At 45.1% G+C, this 19933-nt stretch overlaps 1 protein-coding gene across 3 annotated transcripts in view; it reads right to left on the bottom strand.

The window, feature by feature from the left end:
• Positions 1-598: 598 nt before the first annotated feature.
• Positions 599-19933, bottom strand: part of ELF2 (E74 like ETS transcription factor 2) — a 32536-nt gene continuing 13201 nt past the window's right edge. For 2 of the 3 annotated variants that reach the window (XM_082759967.1, XM_082759969.1), the window contains 6 exons: positions 11235-11348; positions 10050-10223; positions 7947-8033; positions 3402-3594; positions 2680-3033; positions 599-2300 (listed from right to left, as the gene is read on the bottom strand). In XM_082759967.1, the coding sequence (XP_082616093.1) occupies positions 1673-2300; positions 2680-3033; positions 3402-3594; positions 7947-8033; positions 10050-10223; positions 11235-11348 (1550 nt within the window). In that variant the 3' untranslated portion in view covers positions 599-1672. Of the gene's footprint in view, positions 2301-2679; positions 3034-3401; positions 3595-7946; positions 8034-10049; positions 10224-11234; positions 11349-15320; positions 15539-19933 lie in introns of those variants that run through there. The other variant, XM_082759968.1, reaches the window with a different exon arrangement.

Below are 19933 nucleotides of genomic sequence, written 5' to 3'. Positions count from 1 at the left end.
CTACTGCTACTTTCTACTCGCCTCAGTGAGATCAGAGAGATGAGTACACTCGAGTAGCTGGGTCTGCTCACTTCCACCTTGACTTTGCAGTGCAGCCTTAGGAAATTAAGGTGTAGCTGGAGGAATATTAAGTAGTTCACAGAGCTCTCGAAGTTATTGATTCTCAGAGTCATTTAAGCAAACCCTGTTTTCTTTGCATTAAAGCAACTGAGAGTGCACATAAAGTTACCACCTGTCAGCTGGAGGGCAGGAACTTCTAAAGCTACTGAAGTAGAAACTGCAAGTACTCATGTGATTAGCTACAACGCAAGAGCACTGAGTATGCTCACCCACCTAAAAAAGCACAGGAGAACTAGACCCCTGTCAGAAGTTACCTCACCAACTACTGCAAGCTTCTCAGATACTTCCGTGAAAAATATTTCAGTGTACTGTGTGGGAGAGCTGCTCAGCCATTCAGAGTATAGGAGTATTGGGGGGGTTCCAAATTTCCACGCTATGTCAGCTATCTTAGGCTGAATGCCTAGAAGATTTCAAATAAGCAGAAAAGAAGGTTAAGAGATGAAACCAACATATTAAAAATAAAAAGCAGACCAAACAATTAAATTTCATTTCTATATTTCATTAAAACCTACTTGAATACACTTTGAAACAAGAGTACAACAAAATAGAATATACTTCAAATGTTGAATATACAAACTATTATAGTTCATTCTGAACACTGGTACTTCCCTCTTTAACTAAAAAAAAATTTACAGGTTTAGAACTACCTGACAAAAGCTCATGCTGGGTGTGACCTTTCAAGTGACAGAGTAGAGCTGAAACTGAAATGTATGCACAGATGTCAAGGCTAAGTGAGAGACACAGGCATATTACAGCAAAAGGCCAAAAGCCTGCTGCCATTTTGTCCACAATTAAGAAATTTAGACAGACTTTAACTACCATACAAAATATGTTACATGTAATTCTATAACAATACTGTGCTAGGTACAAGATTCTTTAAAAATTTGTTTTTAATAAAAAAGCTTTACACAAACAAGCCATTAGCTTATTTCAAGAAAGATAACTGAAAATCAGTCTAAGGCTTTTGTTTTAAATCTGCTTAAGCTATGATACAAAAATCCCTCTAGGTTTCTGTCTTCTTTTAGAAGCTCTTAAATCTCCTCTTATATTTCACATTCTACAATACCTAGTAGCAGAGTTTTTCACATAGCACCAGTTGAGTACTGTGGGCACACAGTAGTGATTGCTGGTTTGCATATAAAACGCACCGAATTTGCCATTTTTAACAATGAGACTTTCCTCTCCCCCTGAAAGCTAAAAACCAAGGCAAACCTCTCACACAGCTCTTTTTTAGTGTTCCAGCTCTTAGTGTAACTTGATAACGTAGTGAACTGTTTGGTCCCTTTTCAGTTTCTCTATCATTCCTTCTCCATAGGTTCAGCCGTTTCCCAACTGGAAGAGGCAGTTTCTGTCAGCATAGCAATGTGGTTCAATTCCCACTGAAACACGGGAAAATATATATTTTTTTTTCCAGTAAGTCTTCAACATACGCGTGTTTATATAACAGTTCCAAACTTTCCTTTTCAACTTGGTGATCGCGTCCACTTCCCTCCCCCAATTATGTCAGTATAACCAAACGAGTAACAGTCTAGAAGTCCACGCAGCCTGTTCTTCATTTCTCGCACGTCATGATTCCTTCTGTTTTCACTGCTACAGGAAGGGCAATAGCTGAGGGCGTACTAACTACTACTACGTGGGTTACAGTCTTGCTTCCGTCTGCCGGCTTCTCTTCTTGTACAAGCTGCAGCGTTTTCACTTCCCGTTCCTGTTTTACAGCCGCTGTGTCTGATTTAACTTCTGGATTTTTTATAACCGCACTAATGACCCTGGGAGGAGTCTGGCTGGATGCCTGCTGAGCAGGCACCGATAGTCTCATTACTGGTGTCCCGTGAGCTATAGACACTGGGGTTAGTGCTCTCACAGCCAGCGGGGTTCCAACGATGTTAATACTTCCCGACCCTGACAGGGCCGTTTTCGTTTGTAACTGACACTGTGTGAGTTGCGTGGCGGGGATTGTAATGATTTTGGCAGGCTGCATTGTGATTTTGTCTCCGTTTTCAGCAGAGGTTGGCATCACAGTAGGGATTGTCTGGATTACTACCTTTGGAGTTGTCGCTGTTGTTGGGCTCGTGTTGGTTATTAGTGGCGACCCTGCGTTTACTGACTGTACTGCCACAGTTGAAATTTTCTGTCCCAGAGAGGTCATTACAACAGGCACTTGCATTGCCACTCGTACAGTCCTGCAAAATAAAGACATATGTTTAAGACAAAACACTGGGTAATACTAGTAGAGCTGAAAACAGAGATACACAGATCCAGAATGTGAAGGTTTTTAATAGGTTCTTAAAACCTTTTGTGCATCCATCATGTTTGGAAATTTAGCAGCATTCATCTCTCTCTTCACTTCCTCCTACATCATTTTAAAATATGCCTGAGGGCAAACACGTTGACAGTCAGCTCTGATCTCAAACAACTTTCACAGTATTTACCATATTCCATTGCTGCTTGCGAATCAGAAAACAATTCCAGCATTTATAGTGTAAAAACAAAACCTAAAAGACAGTTCCCCAGCCAAAAGACTCATTAGCAAATGGCAAGCCCAAGCCACGCAACACAAACCTGGGAGCTGTTGTTGCTGGGACAGTAGTAGTGGTAGTTGAGGGATGAGATGATGATGTATCATGCACTGGTGAGGCAATATTCACGACTCTGGTGACTGCTTTTTCTGTTCTGGTACAGGTTAACTGAGACGAATTTTTTCCTCCACGTGCAGAGGTTGCTGCTTTTAAAAGGTTTTCCGCAGATAAAGACACTCTCTCCAATGACTTTTCATCTGTAGGCATTGACAAATCTTCATTGCAGGATTCATTTTTGTCATCATCTATGACAACTATATTTTTTGGCATCTCCTTAAACTGATAAACAAGCCTCTGTCCCTCAACTTTTGCCAGGATTCCTCTTTGATAGTAATATCTGCAAGAAAAGCATAATTTAGTAGTAGTACCACAGCAAATTTTAAAGAAAAGCTCATTCTGTGCTAACAGGAAAACATTCACAGCAATACCTAACATGTGAGAAGGTACAGAAAGAAGCTGGCAGACAATACTGACATAATATCTGAAGGATCTAGCTAAAAAAAAGAATTGAAAAATGACTTTTTACACAAACTTCAGAGCTTAAATTGCAAGTTAACTGGTAACACAAAACGCAGTATGATCTGCAAGACTGCTGCTTTTTAAAGACAAGTCAGCAAGAGGACAAAAATCTTAAACTTTTCAGAATTTGCACTATTGCTATAGGTGAAATTATAGTAGCAAAGCTAAGCATATAGAAGATTTTACCTCAAAGCTCTCCCCATAGTTTCGTAGTTCATGTCAGGTTTGTTTTTGTGTTTTCCCCATAGTTTGGAGACGGCTTTGGAGTCCACAAGTTTAAAGATCCCCTTCTCTCGCTGAGTCCACTTAATGTACCGAGGACAAGTATTTTTGTCCTGGAGAAGGTCCAGGAGGAACTCCCATAAGTACGTTGTATTACCTATAATCAGAAAATACATGAATATGAGAAACCCACTTTTAAAGACAACAGAAAGTTCTCCATATATAGGTAACTCTGAATGGCCTGAACTGCAAGCGAATGCTACGCAGAGAATAGTATGTAATGCAACCTGCAAGAGTTCATTCAGTCTGTTTAGTAAAGCTTCCATAAATATTTACATTCTGAAAGGAGCTAATCCAAGTGAGCTGCTATATAAGCACAGGAACCTCTTCAATTCAGCACACATTCTTAGTTCCTGAGGAAAAAAAAAAAGTGTGAGAGTGCTCCAAGTCACTAGAACCTACAGCTGCTCAACACAGGGGAAGAGAGCTCGTAATTTTCTTCTGTTTTCTTAAGCAGGGAATGGAAATACCAGTGCATTTTACGATGCTGAAGGACGGAAGGGAAGATATAAATAAATCTATTTTTAAAGGCGTACAACCTTCAATAGTAAAACATCTCAAACTGCGATAGGGCCATAACCTCCTGCCCAGGATCTTCCTGCTTTCTTGTGCAGGACTTCAGCACCAAAGGAGCTCTCACAACTGTTGCTGACAGCCCCACATCCTGACCCAAATCTACCCCACAGAGTGACCAATGCTCTGCTAGGTGCAAAGCCTGTCCCACTACTCCCCACAAGTATTCACAGGGCTGAAATGCCACGGACCTTTCAGTAATTTGGGGGGTACAGAAGGAAGTCAGCCTACAGAAGAAGAAACAAACAGACTTCTGAAGTATTATAGGGCTGTACAATTTTCACTAGAGAAGCCCCAAAACAGGGTTCAGGATGATGACTATCAGAATGGCATAAAACATAATATGGGGGTTGTCTATACCAATTACACCTAGGAAAAGGGGTGGGGGGAGAAAAAAAAACAAAAAACAAAACAAAAACACCACACAGATCACATTCCTATTTCACATTCCTATTTGGAGAAGACTGCTGAAACAATCCAGAGTTACAAGAACAACCACCTCAGAATGGTAATCCCAATTCTCTCCATCATGCTTCCAAACCCCAGCAGGTGCCACAGGCCAAAAATAAACACATTAAAGTATTTTTGTGTGTGTGTGCAAAAGGTCAATAACACCTGAAATTTAGTGGCCCAGCATAGCATTTGTTATGCCATGCTGAAGACAACTAAATATGCACTAAGATGGGTTAAGGACCACTGTTGCAGACTCCAAGTAATTAGGTGTCTTTGAAAGACCTCAAAGGAGAAAAAAACTATAATTTTCATCTTCTGGATGACCACCTCAGAGACGGACAATAAATGTATTTTATTAAGTTCTCCAATAAACAGCAAGTACTGAGTCAAGAGCTATCAAAATCCAGCTTCTGCTGTCAATTTCAGAGAAATCCCAATAGGATCTATATAAGAAAAAGAATCAAGAAGAAAACTCCAGAATCCTGGAAACATCCCAGATAAACTTAATGCTCTATTTTAGGTACAGGAAGGGTAATTTTGACAAACTGCATATAACAAATGACCAGTAAGCTCTCACACCAGGAAGACTTTTACTAGTGAAAACGTAATAACTTGCAGCATATTCCTTGGAATTAATCCTTTATTCTCCCCCTTTTAGCTCCTCAGAAACAGAATTCCTGGGTTCACCAACAAATCCTGTAGGAGTCTGCAATAGATTCTTTGCAGAAACAAAAGTGGGCCACAGCATTAGGAAGCAAACATGAACTTCAAGAGAAATCATTCCCTGAAGTGCCTAATTTTTCTGCTGGAACAGTGCTGCTGACTCAACAGTTTTTTTTCTTTTCCCTCGTACTCGTTACTGACCTAAGTAATTTCTTTCCACAGGAAGGCTGTGGGATAGTTACACTACCCAGAAGCACTCTGCTATGCCAGTAAGTTCCAGCAATACCACAGGCATCCTGCTCTGCCAACTGTAGCTGCAATGCATTTAACACAAAAGCTAATTTTAGAAATGTTTAATTTTGAATCATTTTTTAAACCCTTTTTCCCTAGAACGATTACTTCCCTAATACTAGGAATCCAAGCCTACAGACCCCTGAGGAAGAGGAAGACATGGCTGTAGAACATATAATCTGAGCAAGTTTACATTTGGGCCACTCTTAAGCATCTGGAAGCCCAGCCTGGTAGAAGTGAACGCGTACTGCACGTGGCTAGGGAGAGAGAAGTCTCCTGTAAGAGCACGCAGTTCTCACCTCCACTCCTACGAGGTCCCCAGCTCACCAATACTAGAAGCAGGCACTGAGCCAGACACGATCATTACCTGTCTGCCTTAGCTTCATATGGAGCAGATTTTGCACAATGAAAGACATTTTTGTGGCTGGCTGATCATTACAACTGCCAGCTATTTAAGAACGTCAGCCACAGTCTCGAAATAGAAGGATTAATAGCCAGAAAGTATGCGACTAACACAAGGCATCGTGTGCAGCGACAAACTGTCACATTCGTACCAGCATCTACGAGGGGAGGCCCAAGGCCTGTTTTGCTTCCTCCAATGGAAGGAAAAATCTCCTGCAGCTTTATGCTAGCTACTCCACTCAAAGAGTATTTAAGCAAAGGAAAAAACAAAGTAAGAGAAGAGAAATTAGACCTAAACTGCCAATCCTGTAAGTGAAGACAAATAATAGTACTTTTATGCCACTGAATAAATAAATAGTCTTCAGTTCTTCCTGTATAATAAAGTGAAGGGGGCAATTAAATCATATTTACAGCTGCCTCACTTTGCACCACAGAGCATCAGGAACGCACAGGAATGAGTGCCTACAGACAACGAGAGATCCCCTTTCCAACTGTGCACAACCAGCTGTCCTCCTCCTCCTCGATTTAACTCTGTTGACAGTAACCAGCGCTAGGAATAATTCCTGGGCTTTCCTAAAACATGCTACATGTACAATAGCCTACATTTGCAAGCCATTTTTTTTGAAATAAATAGTAAAAAAAAGAAAAAAAAAAAAAGTAACAAACTATTTTGCAGGACATCAAGTTATCCTACATTAAGAAAGCAAATGTATTTTATGCCAGCTCTAGAGTAAAATGAGAATGGAATAAGAACAACACATATTACAACGGTCCACAGAAATTTATCAAAAAGTAGTCACATCTCGCACTTCATAAAACAGAACAGCTAGAGAAAGAAATCACCAGTAGAGACAAAGACTGGACCGGACAGAAACACAGGCCTCCTTTCTCAAAGTAATTTGTGCAGCAAGCTAGGAACCAAGCAGTTCACAAGTACTCCACAAATAACAGAAAGTTCTAATAGCAAAATCAGAATTACAAAGAAGGCTTTAAGAACACTAAAAACAAAATATGAAAATAAAAATCAAAGTATGTACTTTTAGGCACAGCAAATGTAAGGATCTGTGCCCTTCATTCAGGTCCGCTGCTACAGCCAAGACCAAAGCCAACAACAGTGGGCAATGCAGAAGTTGAACTACTTTCTGTACTGGTTTTCATGAGCTAGTGTCCGTTCTTCCTTAGCTCACAAGCATGACAACTCAGAAGCTGTACCCAGATAAGGAATTATGTGAACAGCAGAAATCGTGCTCTCAAAGAAATCTCTATCTAATCTATATCCATCTATATATCTCCCATATTGACAGCTGCACAGTCCTTCAGCTAGCACGCTGCTTCTGAAAACCACTAAAATCTGTCTGCTGCAGCAAAATCTCAAAGCAGCGTTTAGTGGGAACCAGATCCATCTTCTTCAGCCAGGGTAAGAGCTGATGCACTGTACTGCAACTGAGAGGTAACCTGTGAGCAGGTGCACCAGCCTGTCTGACCGCTGGGCAAAGAGCCAGGGCTTGCATACCACAAAATGACTGTTTGTCATGAAAAACATAAAAAACACGTGTCCCTTCTACACTAAACCCCTCACTCAAGCAGCAGAGAAACAGCATCATTTGTTTTTCCCCTTAAGCCAATCCAAATCTATTAGTCAAGCAACATATTCCCAGCTGAAGTTTGTGAATCAATTAAGAACACATTTCCAACCCTCAGCATTACAAAGGCCCATTAGCTGCTTCTGCTGGAGAACAAGCCTTTCAGTGGCAGCTTAACAAATTACGTGCCTAGCAACAAGGCAACGCAAACCACAAAAGACAGCACGAGGCAATAAACGCAAAGCAAATGAAAATTCACAAAGCCTATTAACTGCACAGTGTACTAGGGCTTTTATAAAACAGTTGCGCACAGCCTTGTGCTACATCTTGTACAAACAGCTTCAGAGACATCAAATGAAGTTAAAACTCTAACAAAGTCAGTGCAAACTCAGTCAGCGAACATTTCAAGATCTCTGCTTTCCCTGTGACATTCAATACTTATAAACTTCATGATCCTAAAGACTTAATAAATGGAAAACTATACCTTTGCCTTCTCTAGGCTTCTTCTTGATACCTAGATCTGGAGAGCCATCTGAAATAGCCGACTGTTGGGTCTTCGGTTTACGGCCAGCTGCACACAAGACACAGAAAAAAAAGATTGATCATATGCAGAATAAAACTATTTTATAGTTTGACTCTGCTAAAAAAGCAGTTTGTGCCTTTTTTATGCTATTTCCTTGCTACAGGTATGTACAAATTTACATTCTTAGATTACTAGTACTGCACATCCAATTTAATACAGTGTTTGCTTGCTTATTTCATAGGCAGCTTTAACTCAATTTCAGCTGCTGTAATGGCAGGTGAGCTATGCACCAAACATATGAAGTAAATCTTCAATGTACTTGCATGTTTTTAGTCCAGCGTCTGCTTTACTCTGAAACCTATTATTCCTCCTTCCTTCTGCTTTGTTTCTGAGGCTCTAGTGTGTGTGCTGACCAGAGCGTCAGTTTTCCTAAGAAATTTGTACAGCTGAAACCAGAAGCACTTCCTTCCACTTTGCATCTCTCCGTTAAAAGCTACAGACGAGCTTCTGCTCAGCGTGGGAGTTGTGCCGTGCAGGATTCGCATCCAGCAGAGCATTATGGCAGCTATGGCCCCCACGGCAGCCTCCCTGGTGCCAGGAGCTCTGGGCAGTGCTGGAGGCAGCTCTGGAGGCTTACCTGCACCCGTGCGAGGCTGCCCCAGCGCTCAGCAGGCTGGCAGGGCTCCCACACGCTGCCTCCTGCCCTCCGCACACCGCTCCGAGGCGGCTTAGCTGGGGACTCCTCAGCAGGCGGCAGGCTTAGAGCTGCCTGTGTTCCCTGTGCCAGGGAAATCCTCTCCCAGCGAGGCCTGTGGCTTCTTCATCCTTTTAGACTCCGGTGACCTTTTCACTCGAGGTAAACAGGCCCATGCAGGGAAGAGGATCCTACCTCAGGGCAGCAGACTGTAAACAGTGCAAGCTTCTGCCTTCAGTTCAAGGGAAGCAGCAGCAATTAACTCTCCTCCCTCAGGCACATGAGCATTAACTTTTGCTGATCAACAATATTCCTCACTAAACACTGACTTCAACAGGAATTAATTATGAAGACATAAGTTATAGCTCTATAACTACAGCTGAATGACCTTACACATGTAAGAGCTGGGATTTAGACCGCGTAATAGGAAGAAATACAAAATGCTGTTCAGAAAGTTTCTGAACTTTCTGAGCAGAACCCTGTAACTTCATCTGCTCAGTAATGACCATTCAAACAGACAATGAAAAATAAACAAGTGGTTTAAATCCAATGTACAGCTACAAAAAAGCAGTAATCATTTTCTTGCTTATGTCATTTACTGTTGTCTGCTACGCGCATGTGTTTTCACCAGATCTCAATCTTGCAGATCTCAGGTTTATACCACTTTATCATGACATGGCTTTTTTTTTTTTTTTCCTGAACTAGAAGCAAATCTTAGCACGTCTGTGTCTGGAAGCCCTAATAAAAAAAAGCATTTCTGTGGCTAAGTGAATTATACTGGTGCCTGTAAGAAAACTGCTAGTCCAGAGAGAAACCTTATCAGGTGCCAACCCTTCAGAGCAACCCCATTTGGCAGCTGAATGCTCAGACCTCATTTACTGTTATGATCAGTGTCTTCTCCAAGCCGTACCAATCAGACTAATAAGGAATTTATCTTGCCAGGAAGATCTTGTACTGACTTTGTAAACTAATTTATGTTTTTTCCCTGCTATTTCATTGGAAGATCGCCGAGACCACCTGCTCTCCAAATATATCTGTATTTCAGAGAAACAACATTTACCCACTCAAGTCCACTTTTAATCCTTCTTCACCCTTCCTTCACTCTGTAAGCCTCAAAAAACAGTGAGCAGTTAAATAGGAAAAGACATTCTCTTCCTGAATGGCTTGGTGAAACATATTTTCTTGCTACTTCCTGTTGCTCTCACAGCCTTATTCTCTAAGAATTCACATTGCAGACTTCAATCAATCTTAATAAATGATCAGAGAAATCAGATAATCTAACCTACCTACACCCCTATCGACTGCATCATCCGAGGCTGTGCACGTAAGAAATAAATTTTGAGATTGCTGCTCAGAAGAGCCATACACACCTTTTTTCTTTTTCATCGGTTCATGGATATCAGGGGATGTTGGAACAGGAGACGCATCCATTGGTTCAGACTCCTCCGTTGATACCTCCACCACAGTTTCTGTGATTACATCAGGCCTCATGGCCGCATGGATAAATTCTGGGGTTGACACACAAGGAGGGACAAAAACTTCCACTGTGAAGACAGACCAAAAAAAAAAAAAAAAAAAAAAAAAAAGAGCATCCAATGAAGTTTCTACCCAATTATTTTAATGTATCTGTAAATGTAGAATAGTATTGCAAGATGTAGAATAGTATAGCAAGATTCAATTCCAACAAACTATCATGTAGAAAATCAATCCCCAAAACATGCACACCTGTGAGTACTGTTAGGCATAGGCAAAGTATTATCAGAGAAATAGCGTTTAGAACTAAAGTCAGCTTTAAACAAAACAAATTAGAAAATCTCTCACCCTTAGTGAACTAAGGACTGGACCTGACTGCATCCCAATCTCCATTTCCTATTCTGTAGCTTTGTGGTTTCAGTTTAACCATTATTTCATCCAACACAGATTAAATAACTTTGGAAGGAACATCAAGCTAAAGGAATCATTTTTTTTTTTAAACTGGTAACACTTTGAAACATACTTTATTCAGTCTTTCTAAAATAGAGGAACAGATGAAAATAGGCTTCCCTTAAATTAACTCTATTTTAGCCACATAAAATATGGCCACAGAACCACAGAATGGCTGAGGTCGGAAGGGACCTCTGAGGCCACCTGGTCCAACCCCCTGCTCAAGCAGGGACACCCAGAGCCAAGCGCCCAGGCCCACGTCCAGGCAGCTTTTGAAGATCTCCAAGGAGGGAGGCTCCACAACCTCTCTAGGCAGCCTGTGCCAGTGCTCTGTCACCCACATGTCAGAGAAGCGTTTCCTGATGTTCAGATGGAAAAGTTCATTTTAAGCGTGTCACTATTCGAGTATCTATACCCAACAACTTATCTCAGGTGAATGGTACCACCTGGAAGTATGCTTGTTACAGGATGGAAAAATTGTGGAAAAACTCAAATCACCAGCACTGAAACGAGCAAGAAAATGTTTTAAACAGTATATAGGTCTCTACAGAAGCCGGTTTCCCAACTTGATTGTTTTACTAACAGGTGGGAAAAAGAAAGCCCTCCCTGAGCAGGACCTGTGGCTGACATACCAGGACTCCTGGCATCTCTCAGGCAGGTAGGAGACTCCATATGAAGCAAGGCCTCTGCGGCTTCAATTGTCTTATCTGTGCAGTGTACATTGCTTCCATGAACTGATGCTTCCACTGTAAAAAGGAAAAAAAAGAAAGTGTAATGACACCAGAGTACTCACAGCAGCCTACAGGTATCGCTGTACAGCAATGCTATTCAGTCTTAACCATGTAGATCCCCAAATTGCCAGGTGTCTTTGCACCTTGCTGCCAACAGAAATGTTCAGGGAAGACACGAGACAAGTAACTGACAAGAACCACCACTGGCACTTCTTAGCTGAGATTTCTGGTTCACAGCCAACTCCCCATATCTATCAGGAGTTCAGGAGCTTGCAGCAGCAAACTTTTGGGATTTGCTTTCCACCTCTGATTTAACCAGAATACACCAGATTGTACTAAAGATGGTTGCACACTGGCACAGCAGAGGAAGAAAGGAATCCCATCTCCAGCTACTAGCCCATTACAATATAAAGGTCACCTCTCTCCCGATTTTCAGTCTATCTGAACAAAAAACATACATATAAATACACAATGAGCTTGCAAAACAGTTATATCCAGTTTGGGGTCCTGCTGTTAAGAATATCTGTGAGTTGGGCTTAGCAGGGTTAAAAAAAAAAAAAAAAAAAAAAAGCATTCAAAGACTATGAGTGTGTTTTTTTAAGCAATAGGGGAAAAGGGTAAAAGTCTCTTTTTTCAAGTTCAGAAAGTTTCTGAAAGCTAAGCAATCAATCAAAGCTAATTTGAAGTAACTTGGAGAGAGCCCATTGAAACTCCGATGCGGCGCAGACGGCTGGAGCTGGGCACAACGAAAATGAAGAGGCTTCGCAGGGGGCTCCGATCCCCGTCGGGCCAGCTCCTCACCTCGGGGCAGTGTGAGGAAGCAGGACCCCGAAGGCACCTGGCACGGGGTGCTGCAGCCCAAGGTATGCGTCCCGCTGCTGCCCCGCTGCGTTACCAAGCCTTGTAAGGCAATCTGCCTGCCGCTGCCGGGCTGCTCTATCTTTAGCCGAGCAGGGTCACCTATCTCCGGCTCGGAGAGGGAAAGGGGATTCGGCACTGGCTCTGCACGACAGCTCCAGGGCTCCTATCCCGTTACCGAAAGTGTCCGAGAAGCAACTGGCGGCTGTTCAGGGGAAGCAGGGCCACGCTCCTGGCATGGCTTCTGCCTTCGGAAAGCGCTAGAGACACACAGAGATTTGTGCAGGCACATGTGGGGAAAAGACCCAGCATATCCCACTTTAAAAGCAAAAGTGGAAAACCCACGAGCCAGCAGAACACACACATAACGGGACCAAAACCTGGAGGAGACCTAAATGCAAAATCCCAGGTGAAGGAAAGGTCTGAACCATCCCAGCCGCCCACCGAGGCTTCTGCCACAGCCCTGTCCCCAAGCTATTTAGGGGGCTTTATCTTTTGGAACAGCAGACGCCTGATAAGGCTGAGCTTCAACAACAAAAGCCTACCCTGAGGGCACGGCAAATCCTGGCAACAGAAAGGGTCGGTATTACCCACACTGATCCATGGGCACGGCAGCCTGCTCCTGAGCCCTTTCCCTGCAGGTCCTGGGTGCTCTCAGTGTCTCTCTCCCAGGATACAGCTGAGGGGTGTCCCGGGCCAGGCGCTGAGCACCTGCAGGAAGCCCTCAGCCTGCAGGTTTCTTTCTGAGGTGGTGGGGTCTCACACGAATGGGTGACTTGGTTCCCCCTCACCTGCCAGACAACGCTTTGCCCTGGCCTTCAGAGCCCAGCAGTTACACCTGTATCAGTGCCACCCCAACACCAAAACCAGGAACTCCCAGTCAGCGTTTAGACTATTATTAATCTGCAGCATGGAAAAAATGATTTAAAGCAGGTCGACAAAGCTTTTCCACCACCCTCTCCCCCAGCAAGAATTTCAATTTCCATTCCTGCAGGTTACCACGGGGGTAAGGGGCAGCCTGGGTGCCGGCTCCGGGTGCTGAACCCGCTGGGCTTCACACAGTTGCCACGTCTCAGCAGCAAGGCAGAGCGCTGAATCGGCTTCCCCAGGTCATCCATTCCTAACTGCTTACAGGCATCCCAGGTTTTTCTGCTTTTACCCAAAGCTGCAAGGTATTTCCTGCAGGTAACGCCTGTGAGCTGCACCACGAGGTGCTTGGCACAGAGCAGGAACAAGGTGATAAAGGTAGCTTAAATCCATCTTTGTACTTTTCCAGTATTATGCCAACCTGATTAGGGGCTAGACCGTGAGGAAAGGAGATGCAAGCCCCCCAGCATCAGGGACCAAGGCTGCAATTGCATAGCGAGAAAACCAGGGAGCAAAGGAGCCAGCCCACCTTTGCCCTCAGTAGCCATCCCATTTCCAATAGAAAGAGCACTACCTGGCTGTCAGAAAATGGAAAACATTGGAAATCACAAACTTCACAGATGTCTTCTCAACAGAAGTTCCTCAGGTCTACGTGGAAATTGCCATCTAACAAATACCAAGCAAAAAATAGCAACGCTGCTGCCTGTGGCTGAACAGAGCGCACGCTGCCTGCCTGTCATGGCAGTTAACAAACTAACGCCGCCAAAAGACATCTCTGAAAACACCCAATAAAATAAGCACCACCATCACGTCTGAAGTCTTCTGAGCTTGCCAGCTTCTCCTTTAGCCAGCCCAGGGTTTGGGGCTCAGAAGCACTTGTCTCCCCAGGGAGTTTTCTGACAGTTTTTAGGTGTGATGAGGCAACATCACTGCACCGACACACCTGGAAATGCTCCGTGTCACATCTCAGTGCAAGTCACATCTCAATGCAAGCTTTACATAAAGTACCTTTTTGCCACTCTAGAAAGTGTGTAATTAATAGATGGGAGCGAGTCCAAGTACTCCATCAGGAGGTAAAAAATAGAGCTAGAAAAGAAGAACCAAGGATGAAGTGAGGGCACAGGTTCACAGAGAGTGGATGGGACAAGCAGAAGCTGGGAGGCTGTTCCTGAAGAGGACCAGATAAAGCATGCTCGACCAAATGACGTGCCACAAGGCTTGGTAGCACTTCTCGTGAGAAGGACGGGGGAGAAAAGCAACCTAGAGCAGCAGGGTTCCTCAGTAAAGCGCCAACTTTGATGAAGAGGCACCAGCACGGAAAACCACTGGTGGTTATTCACCGTGCGGTACCTTTCAAGCTCCCGTAGCTTGTGCTGAGACAAGCACTGCTCCACAGCAACCCCGCTCTGCTCTCCGTGCCTCCGCAGCTGTGGCACACGAGCACGGTACCATCAAGGCAGAAGGTTTCCAACTCGAGAACAACGTGTGGGACCACGTTTTTGAAAATCGTCTGAGTCACCAATTTCCTACTGCGTTCGTAACGTGATGTGGGCAGGCATAAAAGACTCCCCGAGCTAAAACAAACTGCTCGGCTCGAACAAATCGCTTAACATTTGGCTGTGCTACCTTACAGGCTCATTTCAGGAGGCACAGCGGTTGCCCAAGCCCCGCTCGGCAGGAGGCCCCTCGGCGCCTTCCCCAGGCTGTGCCAACCCAGCACCAGACCCCCCCTCACCCCCCGGGCCGTGCCCACGTGCGGCGCGTGGCGGCGCGGCGCCACTTCCGTGTTTACACCGCGCTGCCCCCGGCCCCGCGCGAACGCGCGCGCGCCCCGCCAGCGCCCCGGGCGGCCGCCGCTCCGCCGCGCTCCCATTGGCCGCCGCCGCGCCCCGCCCCGCCCCGCCGCCCCGCCGCCGCCCCCCATTGGGCGCCGCGCGGCCGGCACTCCCCCCTCACCCCCCCCACACCCCCCCGCGGTACCGGGGGCCCGGCGGAGCGCGGCGCTTCCGTTGCGGGGCGGGAGGGGGGGGGGGGGGTGTTGGGGGCCCCACGCGTGCGGCGGGAGCGCCCGGCTCAGCCCGGGGGGGGTGCGGCAGGACGGGCGGGCGCCCCGCGCACTTCCTGGTTGCGGCCCCGCCGCTGCTGCTGTGCCCGTGTGCAGGTGCCGCCCGCCCGGTGCCGCCGCCGCGTCCCCCGCCCGGTGCCGCCCCGCCTGCCCTGCCCTGCCCAGCCCAGCCCCGCCGTGCCCTGCCCTGCCCTTACCGGCGCGGATGAGGAGGTCGAGCTGGTTGGTGGGCCCCTCGTGCAGGGCCGCCGCCATGTTTACGCTGCCCCAGCGCCTTCACGTTGCCCGCCGGGCGCGCGCGCGCGCGCGGGACCGGCGGAAGAGGAGGAGGAGGAGGAGGAGGAGGCGGGCGGGAGAGGGAGGGGGGGGGGGCGGGGGAGGGGGCGCGCCCCCGCGGCGGGGCCGTGGCGCTCCCAGGCGGGGCCGGGCAGAGCCGGGCGGGCACCGCGGCGGCGGCGGCAGCGGGAGCGCTTCCTGCGGGGCGGCCGGGGCCGATCCTTCCGCCGCCGGCCCCAGACAGGAAGTGCCGCGCCGCGCCGCGGGGGGAGCCCGAGCCGCTGCGGCCCCCCCGGGCCCCTCCCGGCGCTGCCGAGGAACCACGCTCGGGGTTGAGGGGCTCGCGGCCCCGCTCCGCAACGCGCACACCCCACACACGCGGTGTCTGCTCTGCCCCCGGGCTCTGCAGGGAGGGGGAGCGCAGCAGTGCCGCTAGGGGACCCCGCGGTGTGCTCCCGCTGGAGTTTTTCCGGTGGGGACGAGCCCAAGGACGAGGGGAGGCAGCCCGCGTGGGCACACGCCTGAACGCGCAACCAAACTTCACGGCCCTTCGTTAAAGATCCCTGGAGGTGAAGTGGAAGCCTCCCGCAGCGCGCCCTAGGCTAACAGCGCTGCTAACCCGGCTATTTCAGTGCTCGGTATGGAACCATGTGCTCCTGTCACTGTCCGGGCACCTACCGGCATTAAAAACCACCATTTACCCAGCGCATCTCTTCAGCAAGCAGCTAGGTCCACAGCCCCAGAAATACCCTTGAAAATAGGTGGGCAGCTTAGGTATGGACCCAAAGGGTGCGCCGAGCCACCACACACCTTGGAAGACCCAGGCCTGTGACAACAGCAGCTCACGCCCTTGTACCCTCCAAAAGATGCATTCACACTTTGTTGCCTTACTGATCCGCACGGAATTCAGCAAGGACATCGCTGGCTGCAACTTCCAGCCACAAAACGAAGTGTCTGGCAGGTATCCCAGCTGCTCCCTCTACCCCCTACAAGTAAAGTGAGGTTTTGCCTAAGGCATAAAAAAGAAACACAAAAACAAAAAACAAAAACAGAAGGAAAAAAAGAAAAACATTAAAAAAAATAAAAAAAAAAACAAAAACAAAAACAAACTTTTTGAATAAGCACTTCCAAGGAACCCACGCATGTGATTTTTGACCAACACCATGCATCTGAAAAGAATTATGATAATAATTTGAAAAAGAGTACAAAGTATCGAGCTTTTGGCTTAATACCAGTTTTCCAAGCAGCATTTATTTACTGCAGCAGTCTTAGCATGGTGTTTGCCAATTCACGTGGAATGGCCAAGAACAGCTGCACACATCATTCGAGTTCTTCAGTCTGATCCCACAGAGAGATGGATGCCCAAGGGATTCCTATCAGCTGAAAAAATACAGGCCTACACATTTTGGAGACTGTAAAGTAGACCACTACAATAAACCTACAAAATGATCATTTTGCCCTGAACTTACTTATATACAAGTAAAGGCAAAGTAAAGCATTCAAGCATAACACTGACTTCAAGGAAGAATGTGATTTTCCCTGAAAGTTCTGCAGCTCCTCGGGTTTAAGCTGTATGGTTTACAGTATTTTATGTTAAATACCAATTGATTTGTCATGCTATTAAATCTTAGCAGTTCAGGGGAAAAACACGGTCCATAGGGCAAAAAATAAATGGGCACTTAATTTTTTAATCTCTCTTTTAAAGCCTTCTTTCTAGGCAGAAGGCTAATAAAGAGGGCTACAAAGGCTACTCTGGAGGAGCAGTCAGAGGCCCAAAGAGGCAGGAAATATTCACCAGTGTAATACGACCACATGGAATTGCAGATTAACTGATGTTCCTCTGTTGTCAAGTAGAGAAAATGTATAGAAACGGCATCACTCTTTGTCAGGCAGGAATACGTTTGTTATCTTATCTTTTTATTACTATTGGCTTTTAGTGTTAGAATAATGCAAGTTACACATATGAATGCTGGAAGTTATAAGTAACTTCGAGATGATAACGAGCAAGTGCGTTTGCAGCAAACACACAGCTCCATCCCTATTCACTTCAGAGTTTTTGGCAAATAGGTAACTTGGGCAACAGGAATACTGTCCGAGTGAATTATATCCCCTGACATGTAGGGATGCAGGAGTAAAATACCCATCAACTCAAAGGGATACGGACAACTGCTCACATGAAAAGAACTAAGTTTCACTTTGGCTTTGTAAATCATACTAGTTAAACTTCATACAGATTATTCTGAAGAAATGAAAGACAATCGAAGAGAATAAAATGAATGAGACTGATTGCATGCAAGACAGCTGATATAAAAATTCAAAATACAAAAAAAGGGAAAGTTTCAGCAGATCTGCAGAAGTTGGTGGGAGTGGAATCATCTACCCATAACTTCCCTGAAAAGTCACCTTCAGCAACTATAGAGGAATTAAAAGCCTCCTCTCCCCCAGTTTCGTAGGCAAAATTTCCTTTTCTACCACAGTTCTGACAAATACGTGGAAGAGATCTCTGGCAAAGGAGTCTAGCTTCCCTCAGGAATCTATTCCACAAACTCTGGAACTTCAAATACTAAAATTACAGCCTTCTAACAACACCTTTTTCCTTCACTGCCCATCACTGATGGCAAGCACTGAACCAGAAAGAAAAATGTTTATTTAACTATTTTTAGCCACAGAAGATTCCGGTTGTATTCTAGCATGATAATGCTATGCTCGGAAAAGGCAATTATCATAAAGCAGTTATTAATTCTCAGAGAGGTAATTGGTTTGACTTCATTTGATTAAACAGCCAAGGGTAGACAGCAATCTGTCACTGGGTGATATCTGCAGCCCACATGAATGCTCACAAGCAAAACCATGAGAAATTGAAAGCATGACAGATGAACTATACCCAAATGCCAACCAAACTAAAAAGCTTCAGGTAACTTGACAATTCCAGGAGTGTCTCGACCCAAGTGCAGAGGGGCCACCTTCAATTTCCAAACAGTTACAGAAAAGTCAGATTTGCCCAGAATCCTGAAGAAATTCACCTCTAGCAGCTACAGAAGTAGCCTGCTGTTGAGGACAGCAAATACCGAATGCCTGGTACCACAGGCAAACAGAAAGGAGTTGTTCAAAAGAACAAGTGTCTAAATTCCAGCACAATCACTTATGAGTGCAGAACAAGAAAGACTTGTCTGTCCCCAAAAATACTGAAATATGGAATTCCTTGCCTTATAATTAAATTCTTTAACTTCAGGGAAGTCTAGCAGACTATCACAAATCAGGCATTTCCATAGCACATGACCTGAGTTTGCAAAATTGACAGCATTTGAGATTGGTAACAGACTGGCGTATGAGTTAAACCACCATTGAACAACAACTGTTCAAGACCTAGCATTTACAATTCCTAAGACTTCTTCTCTGGTACTAACAAACGTCTACTCTGTAAATCCACAGAATCTTTGAGCAGGAACTTCAGCCCCTGTAAATACACATGGCTTTACTGAGATCCTAGAATTTATTAACTGCCTTCTCCCTTTTAATATGCAGTTCACCTTTAAAAATGATTACTTTCAAGTTTGTCATCATATTTTTGATCAATAAAGACCACTAACTTGTGCACTCACACCAAGATGGTTTTGGCATGTAAGTGCATTCTAACTACAAGATACAAACTGCAGAATGGTTCAACTTAGATCAGTATCATGACTCTTCGTAGTAACGTCTGACAATTTCTTACTCCCAGTTGGAACCAGAGTTGGGAGTGTAGAGGGGAGCGCAAATCCGTACATCTAAGGTCTAATTCAACACCCCATTCTAGGAAGACGTTCAGGTAGCCTCATCAGCCACAAAAAAAAAAAAAAAAAAATAAAATAAAATATAATTGTGCCTGAAAAGTGTATGTTAAAATAGTTTTTATAAGCAAATACTTAGTCTCAGTGTTCTTTCAGAACAAATGGAGCACTTAAAAAGCAGCAAGGTAGAAACCCGAAGTCTACAAAGAACTGTTTCCAACAACCAGTCTGTTACTGTTACCTAAAAACATTAACATCCATAGTGCAGCTCTTACCATTACGTTCTCAGAAAAGGAAACACCAGCAAGGATGACACAAAATTTAAGCTGCAGTTAAATTTTGTTTCTGAATTAAGAATGTTGCTGAGAACAGATGTACATGCCCCTAGCCTAAATGCTACAAGTAGCACGTGCAACTGAAGGGGCATCATATTGTTTCACGGTCATTGGCATTTACCTAGCAAAAATGCAACGGATTTCATGCAAGTGAGAACTCACACCAGTGTAGTAGCAACATGGTGTAAAAACCGTATAAAATTAACTCACATTCTTAGTCCACAAATGTGTTTGAGACATCAAATTTTTGGCCAAGAGCAAGTACTCCATCTTCACTCAAAGCTTTATCTTTTTTTTTTTTTTTTCCTTTTATCTAGCAAATGGGCTTCATCTTAGCTCTTTGATGAAGATGGTGCCAGCTTAAGCTGAGAGTTTAACCAAGTTCACAGAACTTCCAAATTCTGATTTCTAGTCAGCACAGACAAACTG

This window comes from Aythya marila (assembly GCF_965140915.1).
Source record: "Aythya marila genome assembly, chromosome: 4".
NCBI lineage: Eukaryota > Metazoa > Chordata > Aves > Anseriformes > Anatidae > Aythya > Aythya marila.
Note: the sequence above shows the minus strand (reverse complement) of the source record. Positions and strands in the feature narration are given on the sequence as shown.